General features: G+C 35.7%; 1 protein-coding gene across 2 annotated transcripts in view; it reads right to left on the bottom strand.

Moving 5' to 3' along the window:
• Nucleotides 1-16,316, bottom strand: part of LOC123676471 (lachesin-like) — a 57,763-nt gene that overhangs the window by 22,725 nt on the left and 18,722 nt on the right. For both annotated transcript variants that reach the window (XM_045612372.1, XM_045612373.1), the window contains exon 2: nt 11,208-11,305. In XM_045612372.1, coding sequence (XP_045468328.1) covers nt 11,208-11,305 — 98 coding nt within the window. The remainder of the gene's footprint in view (nt 1-11,207; nt 11,306-16,316) is intronic.

Raw genomic sequence — 16,316 nt, 5'->3', positions numbered from 1 at the left:
AGAAAGGTTCGAATAGAAATTGTAAAAGTATGGAAAATTATTGCGAAAACAAAATCCATGTTTAAACATTAAACATCGGTTATCTCGAAAACGAGCAATATGTTTGATGCATTTAAAGCCTACTACATACACGCATGCAAGACAGAATTATTTTTTTCCGAGGTCTTGAATCTACAATTTAGTATACCGTAAGTAACCGAGACACTAGGTCGTATAGGGTGTTTTTTTTCGAGGTATGTAACTTTAAATTGGCATTTCTATATAGTGCAATTTTATTTAGAACATAATTGTTCTGTGCGGAATACGTATCGCGCACTACGTCCATTAGCGATGAAGCGCACTTCTGGTTGAATGGCTACCTCAACAAACAAAACTGCCGCATTTGGAGTGAAAAACTGACTGTTTGGTGCGCTTTATGGGCTGGTGGAATCATTGGTCCGTACTTCTTCAAAAACGATGATGGCCAGAAAGTTACCGTCAAAGGTGATCGGTATAGAGCCATGATTACTAACTTCTTCATTCCTGAATTGAACAACCATGATGTCCAGGAGCTGTGGTTTCAACAAGACGGCGCAATATGTCACACAGCTCGTGCCACAATCGATTCATTGAAAGACACGTTTGATGACCGCCTAATTTCACGTTTTGGACCTGTGAATTGGCCTCCAAGACCTTGTGATTTAACACCGCTAGACTACTTTCTGTGGGGCTATGTAAAGTCATTGGTCTATGCGGATAAGCCACAAACCCTTGACCATTTGGAAGACAACATTCGCCGTGTTATTACCGATATACGGCCACTAATGTTGGAAAAAGTAATCGAAAATTGGACGTCCAGATTGGACTACATCCGAGCCAGCCGTGGCGATGATATGCCTAAAATCATATTTAAAATGTAATGCAACAAGATTATCTTGCGGATAATTTAAATTCATGTCAGTCGAATAATCCATCGTTGTTTTATTGCAATTTAAAATTCTATAGCTCTAAAAAAACACCTTTCACATATTACTGCTCCTCTGAGGGTCATATGATAAAAACTTATTACTACCTACAAAATATTTAAATGAAAACAAAAAATTTACTATTGCTACAAGCAGAACCCAGAAAATTGTTTTGTCTGGGACGATTAGGAGGTAAATGAAAAAAGATAATACTTTCAATATCCTGCCTTGAAGGACCAAAAACCAGGCGAGAAAACTCCCCACTTCGCTTCCACGATAATCTTCTCGCCAACTTCCCGAACAGATACAGAACAAACAAATATTTCGAAAGTGAATCTCAGTGAATCCTAATCGCATAAACCAAAAGTTAAAAGATAATAATCCGAAGTTTCTCGCCTCATTTCACCGAGACGGCGAGTAATTTTCGGGTAATAGATTTCCAGGCAGCGAAAGTAGTGGGTGATAATAACTCTGGCTCGAAACGTGCGGATATTAAAAGAGCTGAATCCTTTGTTATTATTTGATGAGAATTTATAACAGACATTAAACCTGACTGCGAAAAACTTAATTACGAAAAATCTGGAACGATTTATTCCTCCTGGCTAAAGCCGGGAAAAATTCATGAACGGATAGAGTTTCTAATACCCGGCTCGGTTCAGATACTGCCGTTATTCAGTTTTGCGTAGCTACATCCGAGATATAACGGTCTCTGTGATGTTCGAAACACAAACCTTTGGATGAATACGTGGATTTTTTTTTTCAAATAGTTGGTTGATGACATGGAGATATTAATGTAGAGGGTTCGGCCTCAGAGATGGAGTATGGAATTGAATACATTATCCATATATTCGAACAAGTCCTTTTCTATCATCGCTTCGAGGAAAGGGAGGTACACGTATGATGGCTCGAATTGAGTTGGTTTAGAACATGTGTCAAAAATAACTAGAGAATTATATAATAACTTACAAAGAAACTGCAACACCCAGAAAGAGCTGTTCACATTTGAAATTATTTCTGGTAAACATATATAGTATAGCAAAGGATTAATTTATTGAATTTGGAGAAAAAAGTGAAGGTTTTTTTTATGTAAACAATTTCTGTTATTTGAATATTGTAGTCCTTTTAAGCAAGTTTTTTGAATTTTACAATAAACCAGCTGTTCGAGAAGATCTAAAGTCAATATTTAGTTGTTGGTAAAATGCCTAGAACACGTGTACGCAGAAATTATTGCCAGCTAAGTGAATTTGAAAGAGGTCGAATTATTGGTCTACAGGAGACGGGGTTGTCATTTCGACAAATCGCTAACCGTATACGAACAGAAATTTAACTTCTGCTATGAGATGTTATCAAGCGTGGTTTGATAATGCCCAAAATCGAAGAAGAGTAGGGACCAGACGTCGAAGGGGCACAAATGAAGTTCAAGATCGACGTCTAAGACTTAGTGCCTTTAGAAACCGATATTGCAGAAAGATAATGCCCGACCTCATGCCTTGCCAGAGTTAGTTTAAACTTTTTCGAAGCGACCCATTTGCCATCTTTTGCCATGGCCGCCCAGATCCCCCGATCTTTCGCCCACGGACTTTTGCGGCTCTGAGACATGAAATACAGTTGCTTGGATTGGGATAGTTTCCCTCAAGAATAAATAGACCATCTTAGTGCATCAATGCCGAGACGTGTTCGGGAGTGTATAGATTATAGCGATGGACAAACACATTATTAACAAATTCATTGAAAAAAATTGAAAACCCTTCGTTTTTTTTCTCCAAACTTCAATAATTCGCTCCTTTCTATACTATCTTTGTTTTTCAAAAAAAGATAATTCAAACAGCTCCTTCTGGGTGTTGCAATTTTTTGTCAGTTAGTATAAAAAAAAGAGTAACGATATCCCTCAAGAAAAAGTGATTACCGTTGACATGCAGTTCGGGCTTTCAGCCCTCAACAGTACGGTGAAAAAGTGTGAAGATGAACAACGCTTGGAGGAAAACAACAAACAAACAGAGTCAATAACAGAAGCTAGCCTACCACTTGCATTTATGAGATATCGGGACAGAAAAAATATAATTCGCCAGAAAGGTTATGTAATCCAGTTTTTCAGATCTCAATTTGCATATTGCCCTTTGCAATCGATTTTGTTGCTTATATCAGTCAAAGGGAATATTCAAGAATTACACCAGCTCTCGAAAAAATCATAAAACTTCATTTTACACTCGACGAGACCGATGACGCTGGTTCAAATGTAGCAAACGGAGAACAATTTCATCGGATTTAACATCCGATACAGAGAAACGGTCTAGAATAGTATTGTCTCTGTCCGTTTATTTAATCTTTCAAAACATCACATTTCGATTCGGAGAGCTTTGATGTAGTCAAAATTGAATCGAGGTTCTGCGAGGGCAGCTGAATAAATGCATGTTTTCAATTCGATTGACTTCTAATCCTAGGATTTCATCATGTTCGACCGTGTTTCATCCAATTTTATTTGGCAGGTGTTAGCTTGCAGTGAAGTCCGCAAAAAAATTCCATTGGTTTATCCTGTGACGATTGTTGAACTTGGAATTACGTGCCCCATCGCCTTCTAATTGAATGAATTTTCCGGCGACATTTGAGTGATGTTTTTCCGGAATTTTTCCAGGAGAATTTAGCTTTTTGTTCGGTTGTTTTAATTTTGCTCGCATGAAATAAGCGAATTTTCAGGATTATGTTTTGGGTTGTAATAATAAGAATTGGCTTATATGCCACTTTGTCGAAAATATGTTGAATGCCGTTTGGAAAATTCTGAAAGTTGCCGCTTTTTCTCAAGATATTCAAATGAAAAAGTTTATATCATAGTAGGAAAACATCAGTTTGGAAAAAATTCGCAAATTGTTTCAATTTTTTTTTATTCGTCTAATACACAAGATATTGTTTTTATTGGTCATCTACAAAAATCTCTGCTTTGAAGCATTCCTCCACAGTTGCCAAAGATTATATTGGGTAATCTTCCAGTGGATATATCAGGTAAAAAATTTGGGGAAAGAAGTATCGCAGAAAAATCTGTTAGTATCTACATATTATTATTTCCAAAAAACAAAAAAACGATGTTGCTGACAATTCAGGCAATATAATGAATACATTAAGAGTTGCTAGCTAGAAAGAAATGTTTTATAATTGTACAATCTACTAAATAACTATAAACATATAAAAATAGAAATAATAAGCATTTCATTTAATTTCGGAAACAGATCGCACGATTTTTATTAATAATAATATAATGAATTGCCTTTATTAAAGAAAAGAAAATTGATTTTGGTGTGAGGGGATCTAATGATATGGTCGATATTATGGTAGTATTTACATTGTTGTCAGATCTTTCCTTTTTCTAAAAAAAATAGTAAAATTTATTGTTTCACTTAGAGCATCCTGTATATTTTTTGCATTTTGTAATTACTCAATATTTTTCATGAAATATTTCCTTAGCCTTATTCTAATGATATATTCGATAATAATTTTTCTTGTTTAAGTTGATTTCAAACTGAAATTTACCTACTATCCAAAATGTACCCATATAAAACCAGTAGGGATAAATCTAGACGGCCTAGGCCGGAGAAGTATTTTTTCTCGAAAAGTTAGTAGCGTAGCGCCGGATCAGAATACTGGAGTAGCGTATTATGTGATCTGAAAATACTCAGAGTGTGTATACATTTTTGAAAGAATTCAGACGAATAATTTTTTCCATAATTTGCCATAAAATGAACAATGAGTACCAGCATTCATTATTTACAATTGACTCAGAAAATATCATCATTCAAGCAAAACTCTTTCTAGAAAAAAGTCCAACTGTCATTTTATTCGGTATGAATTCATACACTGTGTCCGTAAAGTACAAATTCATTTTTAGCTAAACAGACCATTTTAAGAAATAACCCTGAAACACTTCGATTTTTTATTTTAATTTACCGTATTTTGAAATAATAATCTGATATACAGGGTGAATTACTTTCGAGTATGACGTCACTGTTATTTTTTTCAAATAGAACACCCCCATTTTGTCTCAATTTTCTGATTACTCTAGCTGAGCTGATTCCAAAAATGTATCACATGTTGATTTCAATTGGTACAGGGTGGACAAAAACACAATAGTTTTGTGTGTGCTCATAAAGTACCGCGTAACATTCTTTATTAGTTAAATTAACAATATTATCAAAAATACTTATTGTCTAGTGGCAATTGGTTTGAATGTAACACCCTGTAGTTTGTTACACTTTTAGATTAATGAAAATGAGGTGTTTCCAAACATGTTTGGTACATGTGGTCTAGCAGACAGAATATAAAAGAAATTATTTTTATCAATTTAAAAAAAAAAACATGGTCGTCTAGTTTTTCGTGAAATGTCATTATTTGTTTAGTAATTTATTGGTGTTCAATGACAGTTTAGTATTACAATAATTTTGGTATTCATGAATGTTTTAATTATTGCTTAGATTTATTATTTTTGTCCACCCTGTACCAATTGGTATCAACATTTTTGGAATCAGCTCAGCTAGAGTAATCCAAAAATTGAGACAAAATGGGGGTGTTCCATTGAAAAAAAGGTCGATGACGTCATTAATCGAAAGTAATTCACCCTGTATATTAGATTATTAGTTTAAAATACGGTAAATTTCAATAAAAAATCGACGTGTTTCAAGATTATTTCTCAAAATGAATTTGTTCCATACTTTATGGAAACAGTGTATAACAATTCCTCAATATTCTCATCTGACATCCCCCTCAAAGATACACAACCGGAAATCTGACCACAAAAACCGAGAAGTCTCTAACTCTTTCCCGCAGACTTTGCAGCAATAAATTTCGCACGTTTTCGCGTTTGTTTTTGGGGAACAGCCTTAGGGTGGAACCGAAAACCAATGGACATTACGAGAACTCAGTTCCATTCTTCAATATAATAGCTTTGAATGCGTGGAAATTAATAAAGTCCAGTTGGGAAAATATCTGCTCTCGTTTCTGCCTTGTACGGCCCATATATTAACCCTTAGGGACCCCCGTGAATAAGTTTTGTTGTGCTTTATTCAGCCAACGGTACGAAGACCGTTGGCTATGTCAGGGATAAAACCACGGGCTTGCCAGTGCGATTGGACTCAGCAGATTCCAACCTGTTATTGTTGTATGCAAGCTGTCTCTAAGGCATTGAAAGAATCAGAATAGATTTTTTGTGTTCGCTGTTTTGAATGAGCAACGGTGAGATGCAGAAAGAATGAAGTTTTTATATGAGGAATGAATTAGCATATTTGGATATAATAATAAAATAAAATGGTAATAGAACCTCCGCATATGTACAGTCACAAGTTGAATTATAACACAGTGGAATTCAAATAACGTACACTGCGCAAAAGAATTAACGCACATTATGGAAATCTCAAATTCATTCTACAACTGAAGGTGTTCTCAATGATAATTATTTTCATCAGAAATATGCATGCATATGTTATCCACTTTCAACGTTTTTCTTCAATACAGATGTTTTTTCCCAGCAGGAATAAAAAAAGATGAGATGATCATATTTTGAATGTATTGGCTCCATTCTGAAATCAGTTTTTCTCGATCAATTCTAGTGATCAATAGTTTTTCTTTCGTTTGATTTTCTACACTCGATCGCTATGCAACGCGAAACACGAAATTTGACCCAAGAGGAATGTGCCCAAGCGGTAGTTTTGCGAAAAGAAAGGTGGACATAAACAAGAATTGCAGAAAGGTTTGGAGTTTCTCATACATACATACATTCTGGACAAACCAGAATGTTGCAGCGATTCAGGGAGACAGGTATGAATGTCCGAAGACCAGGACAGGGTAGACCACGAGTAACAACTGTCATTCAAGAACGTACCTTGAGAGTTTCTTCGTTGGGACAACGTCGGTTTGCAACCGCTCGCCTCCTTCAAAATCATCTTGAGCAAACTCATGGGGTGCAAATTAGCACGCAGACAATAATAAATCGCCTCAGAGAATATGATTTAAGGTCTCGGCAAGAGGCCCAGCTCTTACCCCAGCCCATCGAAGGGCGCGTTTGGATTTTGCGAGAGAGCATATCCATTGGGAAGAGGCTGATTGGGAAAGAGTGCACTGAGCATATCTTTCATGTGGACGTCTGTATACAAGGGAACGTCGATCACAATGGTAGAGGCAGAATTTAGACTCATCTGTGAAGAGAACTCTTTCCCAATCAGCTTCTTCCCAATGGATATGCTGCAATGGATTCATTGAATTTATGAAGACAGGATCCTTAATTAATTGTTTTAATTGTGAGCTATCAAATATCACTGCTTTGCGTTTTTTGTGCTCAACTGATACATTTTTACCCCTTTATATGCAAAACATGACCGAAGAGCCTTTACAAATTAGTTCATCAAGCCCAACTTTATATGTAACGGAGGAAGTATCATTTTTTCTCTTTCAACCAAAGCGTCGTTAATGACATTCTTTTCCACAACTTCCATGTTTTGTCTTTGAGGCCAATCTTTTCAAACCCAGTGGTGTGTTTTGTCCCTACTATCCCTGAGGCACACGAAACACGGATATTTCGTGTAACCTTTTTGATGCCCAAAAAGAAAGTTTACCACTTTTAAGTCTACACAATTCCTTCGTTGATGTTCGTGATACTTTATCTTCTGCAAGACCAAAGCTATGGTATTATATACATCTTTTAGTTTCGTTGAGTGAGCTAGTGGATTGACAGAATTCATTATTAGTATGCTTGACAAAAGAATTATACAAAGATGAAACTCAGTAGCATATTGAATTTGGTTATTAAAAAAAAGGGCACAGGACAATATTTGTTTTTAAAATTTTATTACCTAATGAAACTATCTGAAACAATCAATGCCCTTCGACATGAAATGGGAATCAATATACAGTATCAACCTTCAAGATTGTCCACTTCAAATTATAAACATTGACATCAAGGAAAACTCATTAAGAGATACGGCACTAGCTGAAATTCAAACAAATGTTTCACACACATAGTGAACTCTCATCGGGACCAAACTTGGTTGAATCTATTATCAAGAACGCCATGGAATCCACGACATATAAGTTTCGAAGTTATAGCTCGTTAGCTTGCAGAATAACAATCGACAAACAGGAAATTGAAAAGCAGTCTACCCACTCGAATTTCCGAGGTAGTTATGATGCTGTATACCTTCAATTGATTTCATTCTGTTTCTTTGACATCTCTTTACATGCAGACCTCACCCAATTATATCGGAAAATGAAAATAAAATCATTTCTTAAATATGAGTGATATTTTCAGATTCAAACTCGTGTAGGTGTCTTCTTTATACCCTATTATACGTTGTATGTGAATATGTTAACTTGACCTTGTGTACGAACAAATCGAATTCAGTCTCAAGAAATAACTGATTTAAGTCTTGGATAGCGATGAAAGTTTGCCGAAAACTCATAAGAGGAAAACAATAATAATGAGATCTTTTCAATAATACCCGCCTTCATTGCAATTTTCCAACTCAAATAACTTATGCTGCTGAATATGGGAACAGCTCAACATGTACTGTGCAAATATGCAGAACCCAGAGATATATCTAAGCGAACTAGATCCATATCCTCACGATATGGCAGCCAAGTCTCCCAAGAATGTTGTGAGCATGCTTGACGTCTCCTTAGGAATTATTGAGTAAGATACTAGACTCCTCCTTAAATATTATCTAATCTAGTCTGGCGTAATGATGCACTATATACATATACTTCCTTCAAAACTGATCCTTATGGAAGAGAAGACAAAAGCATCCAATATCACTTGCACTCACAGTCGAATATGAGTGCTCTTTTAGGTTTGGCTCTATTGAAGAGCGTTCTTTCAATTGTATGTTGAATACTTTGCATCTCAATTTCCCAAGTCGACTTTTCAAATTATCAACTTCTGTTACCTAACAAGGAATAAAATGTCTCGCGTGATCTACCACTGAAAATAATATCAGGTATAATAATTCATGTCTATGCGTTCTGTATCAGAATTATAGCATCGCGAAATAACAATGTTTCCTTATCCTTACAAACCTCTCAAGAGACCTTGCACCGGAATCCCCTATCGCAAAGCAGGATAAATGTTACCCGCATTAATAGGAATGACATTCCAGAAAAATTTCCTTCGTTCCATTATATATGTTTGACATTTGAGGTATAATAAAAGGCCGGAAAATGGTAGGAGCCTCATGCCCCCAGGGTATATTATAGAATAGAACGCAATATGCAATTTAAATCTAAAATCCCATTGTGTATACTGAAACACCGTGTGTAACATATGTTCCAACCAATGCAATATGAAAATTGAAATTGTTTTCGGCACATGTTACATTCTCCACTTACTACCTCTGCCGGATATGAATTTCAAAATTAAAAATGTTTGATATATGGTAGAAGGAACCATTGGAATATTTCTGATTCTCGATGGAGTGTCAAATGGAATATGATTCGACTCGTTGAGCTTCATCGTTCTGAATTGGCGGGTGATTAATTGCATTCTTATTTGAGATTTTTGTCACCAGATGAATATGAATCTTTTTTCAAACGTGTAACACTGAATGAAGAATTGAACTTCATTGATTGTATTGATTATAAATTAGACTTCTCTACTGCAAATAATGACTATTGAAACCATATAATTCTCTATATTTTCAACACTATAATGCTCATTATTTTCATTACTAGTTTTCTGAAGACAATTCAAGATAAACTTTGAAACCCAATTCAGAGTGTCGTTAATACTAGGTTGATTCTAGTAGCTGGCACCTGGTAACTAAATTTACTTTCTATGATACATAATCGAAATGAGGTTGAAAACAATTGGCCTGAGGCAAATTAGAAGTCCATAAGATTCCGAATGTAATGGCACCCAATAACCTATTAAAGTTGAATTTGATTTTGCTGACTTTCACATTTTACAGAAGAGAGATTTTCTGTTACTGCAACCTTTCTTATGGCTTTCAGCTCATAGTCGTCTGCAAGTTATCTTGAGCAGAAAAAGGTTTGTCTTGTGTGAACGAAATTGAGCAACAATGACTGAAAAGGAAAGGAGCTTGTCTTTTACCGTCATAACCTTCGAAAATATTGCTAGATTAAGAATTTCCATCCTGGTTTGAATCGAGATTTGCTTCTGTTGTATAGTAAGTTACTTACATTCATTAGACGTACTGACGTCCGACGTCCAAATGCACAATATAAGATCATGTTTGCCAAGAAATTATCTTCACGAACTGGTAGCAGCTTGATGACAGTGCCAGATGAGCCTTCATAAAATTCTATAAAACAACGATTTTTCAACAAGTATGAGGCTTTCTCCGTCAGGTTTCATCAATGAACAAAATAACCGTTACTTGATAACCAGCAATCCTCGAGAACTTGACCAAAGACCCCTTATACCCACAGTCATAATTTGAGATCTCCTGTATTCAAGCACAACTGGTCTAACTTTTTTGAAGAGAGCTTTGTCACAATGATAAGAAACTCTGACTGATATTGCGTCACTGAAGAATATTCCTCATAAAGCATGATGATGAAGAGTATGTATTGAGAGATTTGGTTGCAGAAGGAAGAGAAAAGAGTACACATAGCTCTTCGACCACGCGATAATCTCCAAGAGATCTCCAACGTCCAGGTGATCTTCATCTATGGAGTTGCCTCAGAGTCAAGATATCGAAACATCGTCCAAGGTTCATAAACTTATGTTATTTGAAACTTCTACAGAATTCAGTATATGTGTGTTGCCTGCTGAGATCAGCAGTAAGACTATATAATTTTCATAATATTGACTGTCGAGCAAACCCTTCCTCATTATTTTTTTCCAATCGCTTTAGGATGTAGGACGCTATCAGTATTTGTATGTTTATGTAATCCATATCATGAATTCTAAACTAATTTGTATCTTTCCAATATTCTTTTCTCTTCGATTTGTTGACAGTCTTTCAGATTCCTCGAAGATTCGACAACAGCCTAGCAATGTGCACATCATGTTTACAATCATAACCCAACGGGCAAAGCCGTGAATTCCCCTCCCCAAAGTAAACATAATCATCGCCGTACGTATGTTCATTCTGTTTACATTATGCCTAGCCTTCTAATAGTGTTAAACCGTAAGGACTGTAACTGCTACCGTTTTAATCTCGTCCATGTTCAATTAGCGGTTAATTCATCGTGCAGGATTACACCGCGGGTCTGAACCCATTAAAGAACATCCGCCTAATGAATAAATAAGTGCAATTTCAATCTACTCACTTTGTAGGGGTTCAAGTTCTGGACGACGCAGGTTAGGATGGCCTCCCTGCCCACTGCCACCGTGATGTTCTGGATAGGCTCTGCGAAGCTGGGGCTGTCTGTAACAAAAACGTAATGAAGGAGGATGTTTGGACTACCTTGATACCTAATGATCCACAGGTTGCAGATTTGCCCGTCGCTTATCTCATTAAGGGAAGTTGGTTTTAACAAATGTCACCGTGATTATCTGTTATTCGTCCTGACTTGGCCCTTGAGAGAGTTTTAACGAGTCATTATTTCTGGATGCGCCACTGCGAATCTTCAAATGTGAGTGTTTGTTTTTGGCGAGGATTTGCTAGTGCTAATTAACACAAATGGATTCATTTGAATGATTCGTGCATTACAAGAAGTTTATCTTCAAAGGAGAAAAATCTAGTTCGACATGTTCTTGGTAAAAAATTGGATTATGGAAATGAGGATGTGAGAAGATCAACAATCAACTCCGCAACGTGTTATTATCAAGTATTAAGATAATAAGAAACGATGTTGATCCATGTATTCGTCTTTAGTTGATGCCGCATCTTATTTTGGCATTCAACTCTTGGATCTTGTTAGCAGAAACCCAGAGGTTAGAACAGTTCTGATGGTGTTGAAAAAAGGTATGAGGCTCAATAGATCTTCAAATACTGATTACTATTACATCGTAATAGTTATCAGTAGCAGAAACCTAAGACTCCAATTATATCTACAGCTTTACCTTACACCGCGATGAAAAAAACTGTCAGAATCCTCATCACATAAGTTTAACTACTTCCATAAGTTATACATGGATCTGTGATAACATAAAAAATAATTCATTACCTCGCTTTTTATCGTTAAACCTGTTGTAAATTGAAATAAATCGTGGTGAAAGCCAAAGGTTGATTGAACTTGAAATGCATTTTCATACACTAATCATACTCGATCCAACGAAGAAGTCAAATCAGAGATAATATATAATCACATGCCATTTCTACAATTTCCTTCGTGTTCCACGAATGTCAGTATTATTTATGTGTCTATTTCCTGTTCCGCTGGAATATCAGACAGTGCTTCAACTTTGCTGGCTCTGTATTATGGCTGTATCTGATTTCTCGTTCATACGGCATCCAGTTATCGTAAAAAAAATTATCTTTGTTTTTCGTTGTACCTGAATTTGCATGATATTGATATCAATAGGAATGGTACATGAAATTAGATACTTGGAATCTATTAATGAAATTCATTATGGCACAAGGCCTTTTTGAAAACTTTCGAATGAAAATATTTTGAAATGATTTCATCGAAGCTACAAGCCCAAATATTATGGAAACTGCAAACTTGTACATAAGAAGAATTTAAGATATGTTTCTGGCATCAGTTTTATTGATGTAGGAAGAAATTTTTAGCCAACCAAATTGGGCTAACAAACAGTATTGAAAAATTTAGGCAAAGAAGGTATAGGAAAGAATCAAATTGAAAGTATTATTATGTGTAATAAAGAAAGTATTGAATACTTGCTATTTTAATTTCAACTATTTCATTGTGTAAATAAGACTTGTTACGCTATAGGTTAGCTGCATAAGATTTGGTACATTTTGAATAACCGATGGACAAATTACATTCATATGAAAATGAAACATGTCAACAATAAAGGACTGAAGGAATTACAGCAACAAATGATTTTTAAAGAATATCTAACAGAGGATAGTTGTTCACATCTGAGCAATATTTCTATATTGCGTTTGTTTATTTTCTAAGCTTCTGGACAATTAAATGCATGATTTTTATTTTTTATAGGTAAAATCGTGGTTCAAACTATGTTCTTGTTATAAAAGATTACTTTTTAAAGACTCTTTCGTATTATTTTTCCGTATTTTTGATTTCGATTAATTTATTCAGGTTTATTTTGTTTTTACAAGAGGCTCTCAAATCTTATTCCTCCTTAAGATATATATACAAGGTATTTGTTCGTCACTAAGATCAGTTATTGACATTGTACGGAATCTGAAGAAGCCAAACTGTAGTGAAACAATTATCATTAACATGATAAAGAAGTGAAACAAGAATAACTTGCATTTGTATTAAATGATCACAAGGACTCTAATAAAAATAGAGGAAAAATCAAAGTGATATTACAGTAAAAATAGAATAAAATAAGAATGAAAATTGAAAGAAAAATGGAAAAAATATAGTGATATCGGTAAAAAATTGGTGATAAACTAAAGTGAAACTGAAGTTTAAATTGAAGTAACAATGAAAGTCGTATTTTGAAAATGGGGAAACTAATATGCGAAAAGCTTCGCTCTCTGTGAGTAAAGGTGTAGACGAAATATAAATCCTCTTGGATAATAAATTGATCCCCATAAGTCTTGAACAAACAAATCTCGCAGCGAAAGCAGTCTCTCCAGATTCATTCACGTGAAATAAAGGGTTGAATTATCGGACTTTTCCCCGCAAACGAAGTCTCTTATCTAATGAATAAGGAGCGCTGTTCAGTTTGTAGTAGCTGCTACTTGAGGAAGATTGATCGAAAAATGCGGCGAGCATCAATTTCATTCGGAACCGGCGCCGGGCGTCGGTTTTCGGGCATGGAGGAATTCTCGTTTCACCTAATTTGTCAAATTGCAGCTTATTGAAACTCGACAGAAATTAATGTTTACGATAACCATCTGAGCGAATAATACGGCCGCGGATTCTTGAGGGATTATAAAGAGAGAGAATGGACGATGATGAATTTCTACGATGCGTTTGGTAGCAGCCAGGGAGGTGGTAATGATGGAAAACTTGTAATTTTACACGGCGGAATTGACCAAGGGCGGGATAAGTTTGTAAAATGTGTTTTTTTTTCAGCTGCATGAGAAGTTTCTTTGGTTGTTGTTGAGATGTATCTATAAAACACTGGTGTTCTCACTTGCTCTTGAAAAACCTTAAGATTAAAGTGACGCCTTTTGAAGGGACCAGCCTTCTTGGATTCTAATGGTATTGGTCCCTTTTCACTAAATTTCCGCATCGTTTCTTATGACGCTCACGTCGTCTTTCTGTCAATGTCTTATTTTGAGGTTAAATCAACAATCTACGACTTTTGATAGAACAAATTTTGAAGGATGACGTAAATTGTTTGAATAGCGCCACCTTAAGGAAAAAGAGGGAAAAGGGACCCATGCCGAGCCGAGGTGTCAGAATTGTCTTAAACAAATTCTAATTGCCCGTATTTAACATGTTGTTTTCTATATTTTGACAGTTGAGAATGTCGAACTGTGTTGACATTTCTGTTCGATAAGACTTGGCAATTTATCATGAATCGTTTAACCTCAGAACAACGCTTCCAAATCGTGGAAATTTATTTTGACAAATAGATCTTTCCACAATGTTCATAGAGAATATGGTTCATTTTACGGCCAAATTTCGAGTTCAAAATTTTCATAAACTGTGAGCTCTACGAATAATCGGTAAGCGGTGTTGGGATGAATATCCCCAATGAGCCGAATTACGCTCTTATCCGAAAATTTTGCCTCAAATTTTCTACACACTTGAAAAATTATTTTTTTTAAGGTTCCCACATTAGAATTTTATACCATTATGTCTATCAATTCGTTAACGTAGATGACGAAAATGCTTGCAGTTCAGCGACTAGTCCACTATTTCAATAAATATAGGTAGTAAACTGAAAATTTTTAATAATATTCTCGAGAATGTCGATTATCGTAGAGTTAAGGTACGGACTTGAAACTTTAACATGATCTATATCACAGCTGTATCTATAAAAAACGCTTTTATTTTATGAAGCTGTGACCAATCTTCCAGGAAATGTAACAATTATTGTGTAGAAATACAACAATTTGAACCGTTTTTTTCCAAATTTCGAGTTCAAAATTTTCATAACAATAACAAAACAATCGGTGAGCGGTTTTGGGATGAATGTTCCCCAATGAGCCGAATTTCACTCTCATCCGAAAATTTTTAGATTGAAAAATTTGCCTTAAATTTTCCATACCTAACCCTTGAAAAAAAAAGGTTCCCACATTAGAATATTAACGTAGATGACGAAAATTCTTGCAGTGCAGCGATTTGTCCATTATTTCAGTAATTATGGGTTGTTAACCGAAATTTTCGAAAAAATTTTGATAATATTCTCCAATGCCAATTATCCTAGAGTCAAGATACGGATTTGAAACTTCAACATGTTTCAGATCACAGCTGAATCTTCAAAAAACGTTTTGTTTGATGGGGTTGTGACCAATATTTCATGAGATATAACGATTATTGTGTATAAATACAATTTTTACGGTTTTGTTCCAAATTTCGAGTTTAAAATTTCTTCTGCGACTTTCAAGAAAAAAGTGCAATCGAAACATTCGCCCACAAAGCGAAAACAGCCCACAACGCAATACCAGTTCGTTTCGCTTTGAAACTCACATAATCGCACCAGCGAACTCCAGTCGACATATTTACCGTTTTGTCATCGTTTAATGCATTCTGATTCGAATTCCGTCTGGTTGCCAACTTGACGGACGCACACATAAAAGGTGGGTAGATTTATATATCGATCCGATTGTCGAATAGCCGAACTAATGGTAAACGTGTCAAAGACGTAATCTTTCGGAAAGATCTGATGGCTGAGTGGACTCCCTTCTCTGATAAACATTCCGCATTCGGCTAAATTGGGCCGAAGTCTCGACACCGATATGGAACTCGCACGAACGTAGGCGAAGGAAGCGTTTGATCCACGTGAACTTCGACCTTGGCTGTCACTGCGATAGAATAATGTGTATCTTAGAATCGAGTTCGGTTTCTTCCAACCCCGCTTGAGTGGTTCTAATGATTTTTTTATCAACTCTTTTTTCGTCCTTAAAGAGTTCTTGGAAAGTTTCGACAGTTTTCAGGTATAATTCAAGAAAGAATTTCACGTAATTTATAAAAAGTTAGTAACATTCTTGTTGTGGTATCGATTCAATAGTTCGAATGAATTCCTCAAATTATACAAATTTAGTATTGAATTCAGCTTGTCTTTGCCAGCTAGAAAGATGGCGCTATACGCTACGCAATTCTCGGCAGAACGTCACCGCTTGTAATAGAACCCAACCGTTTTAGAGCAAAATAATCACGTTC

Source organism: Harmonia axyridis, chromosome 3 (genome assembly GCF_914767665.1).
Source record: "Harmonia axyridis chromosome 3, icHarAxyr1.1, whole genome shotgun sequence".
Classification (NCBI taxonomy): Eukaryota; Metazoa; Arthropoda; class Insecta; order Coleoptera; family Coccinellidae; genus Harmonia; species Harmonia axyridis.
Note: the sequence above shows the minus strand (reverse complement) of the source record. Positions and strands in the feature narration are given on the sequence as shown.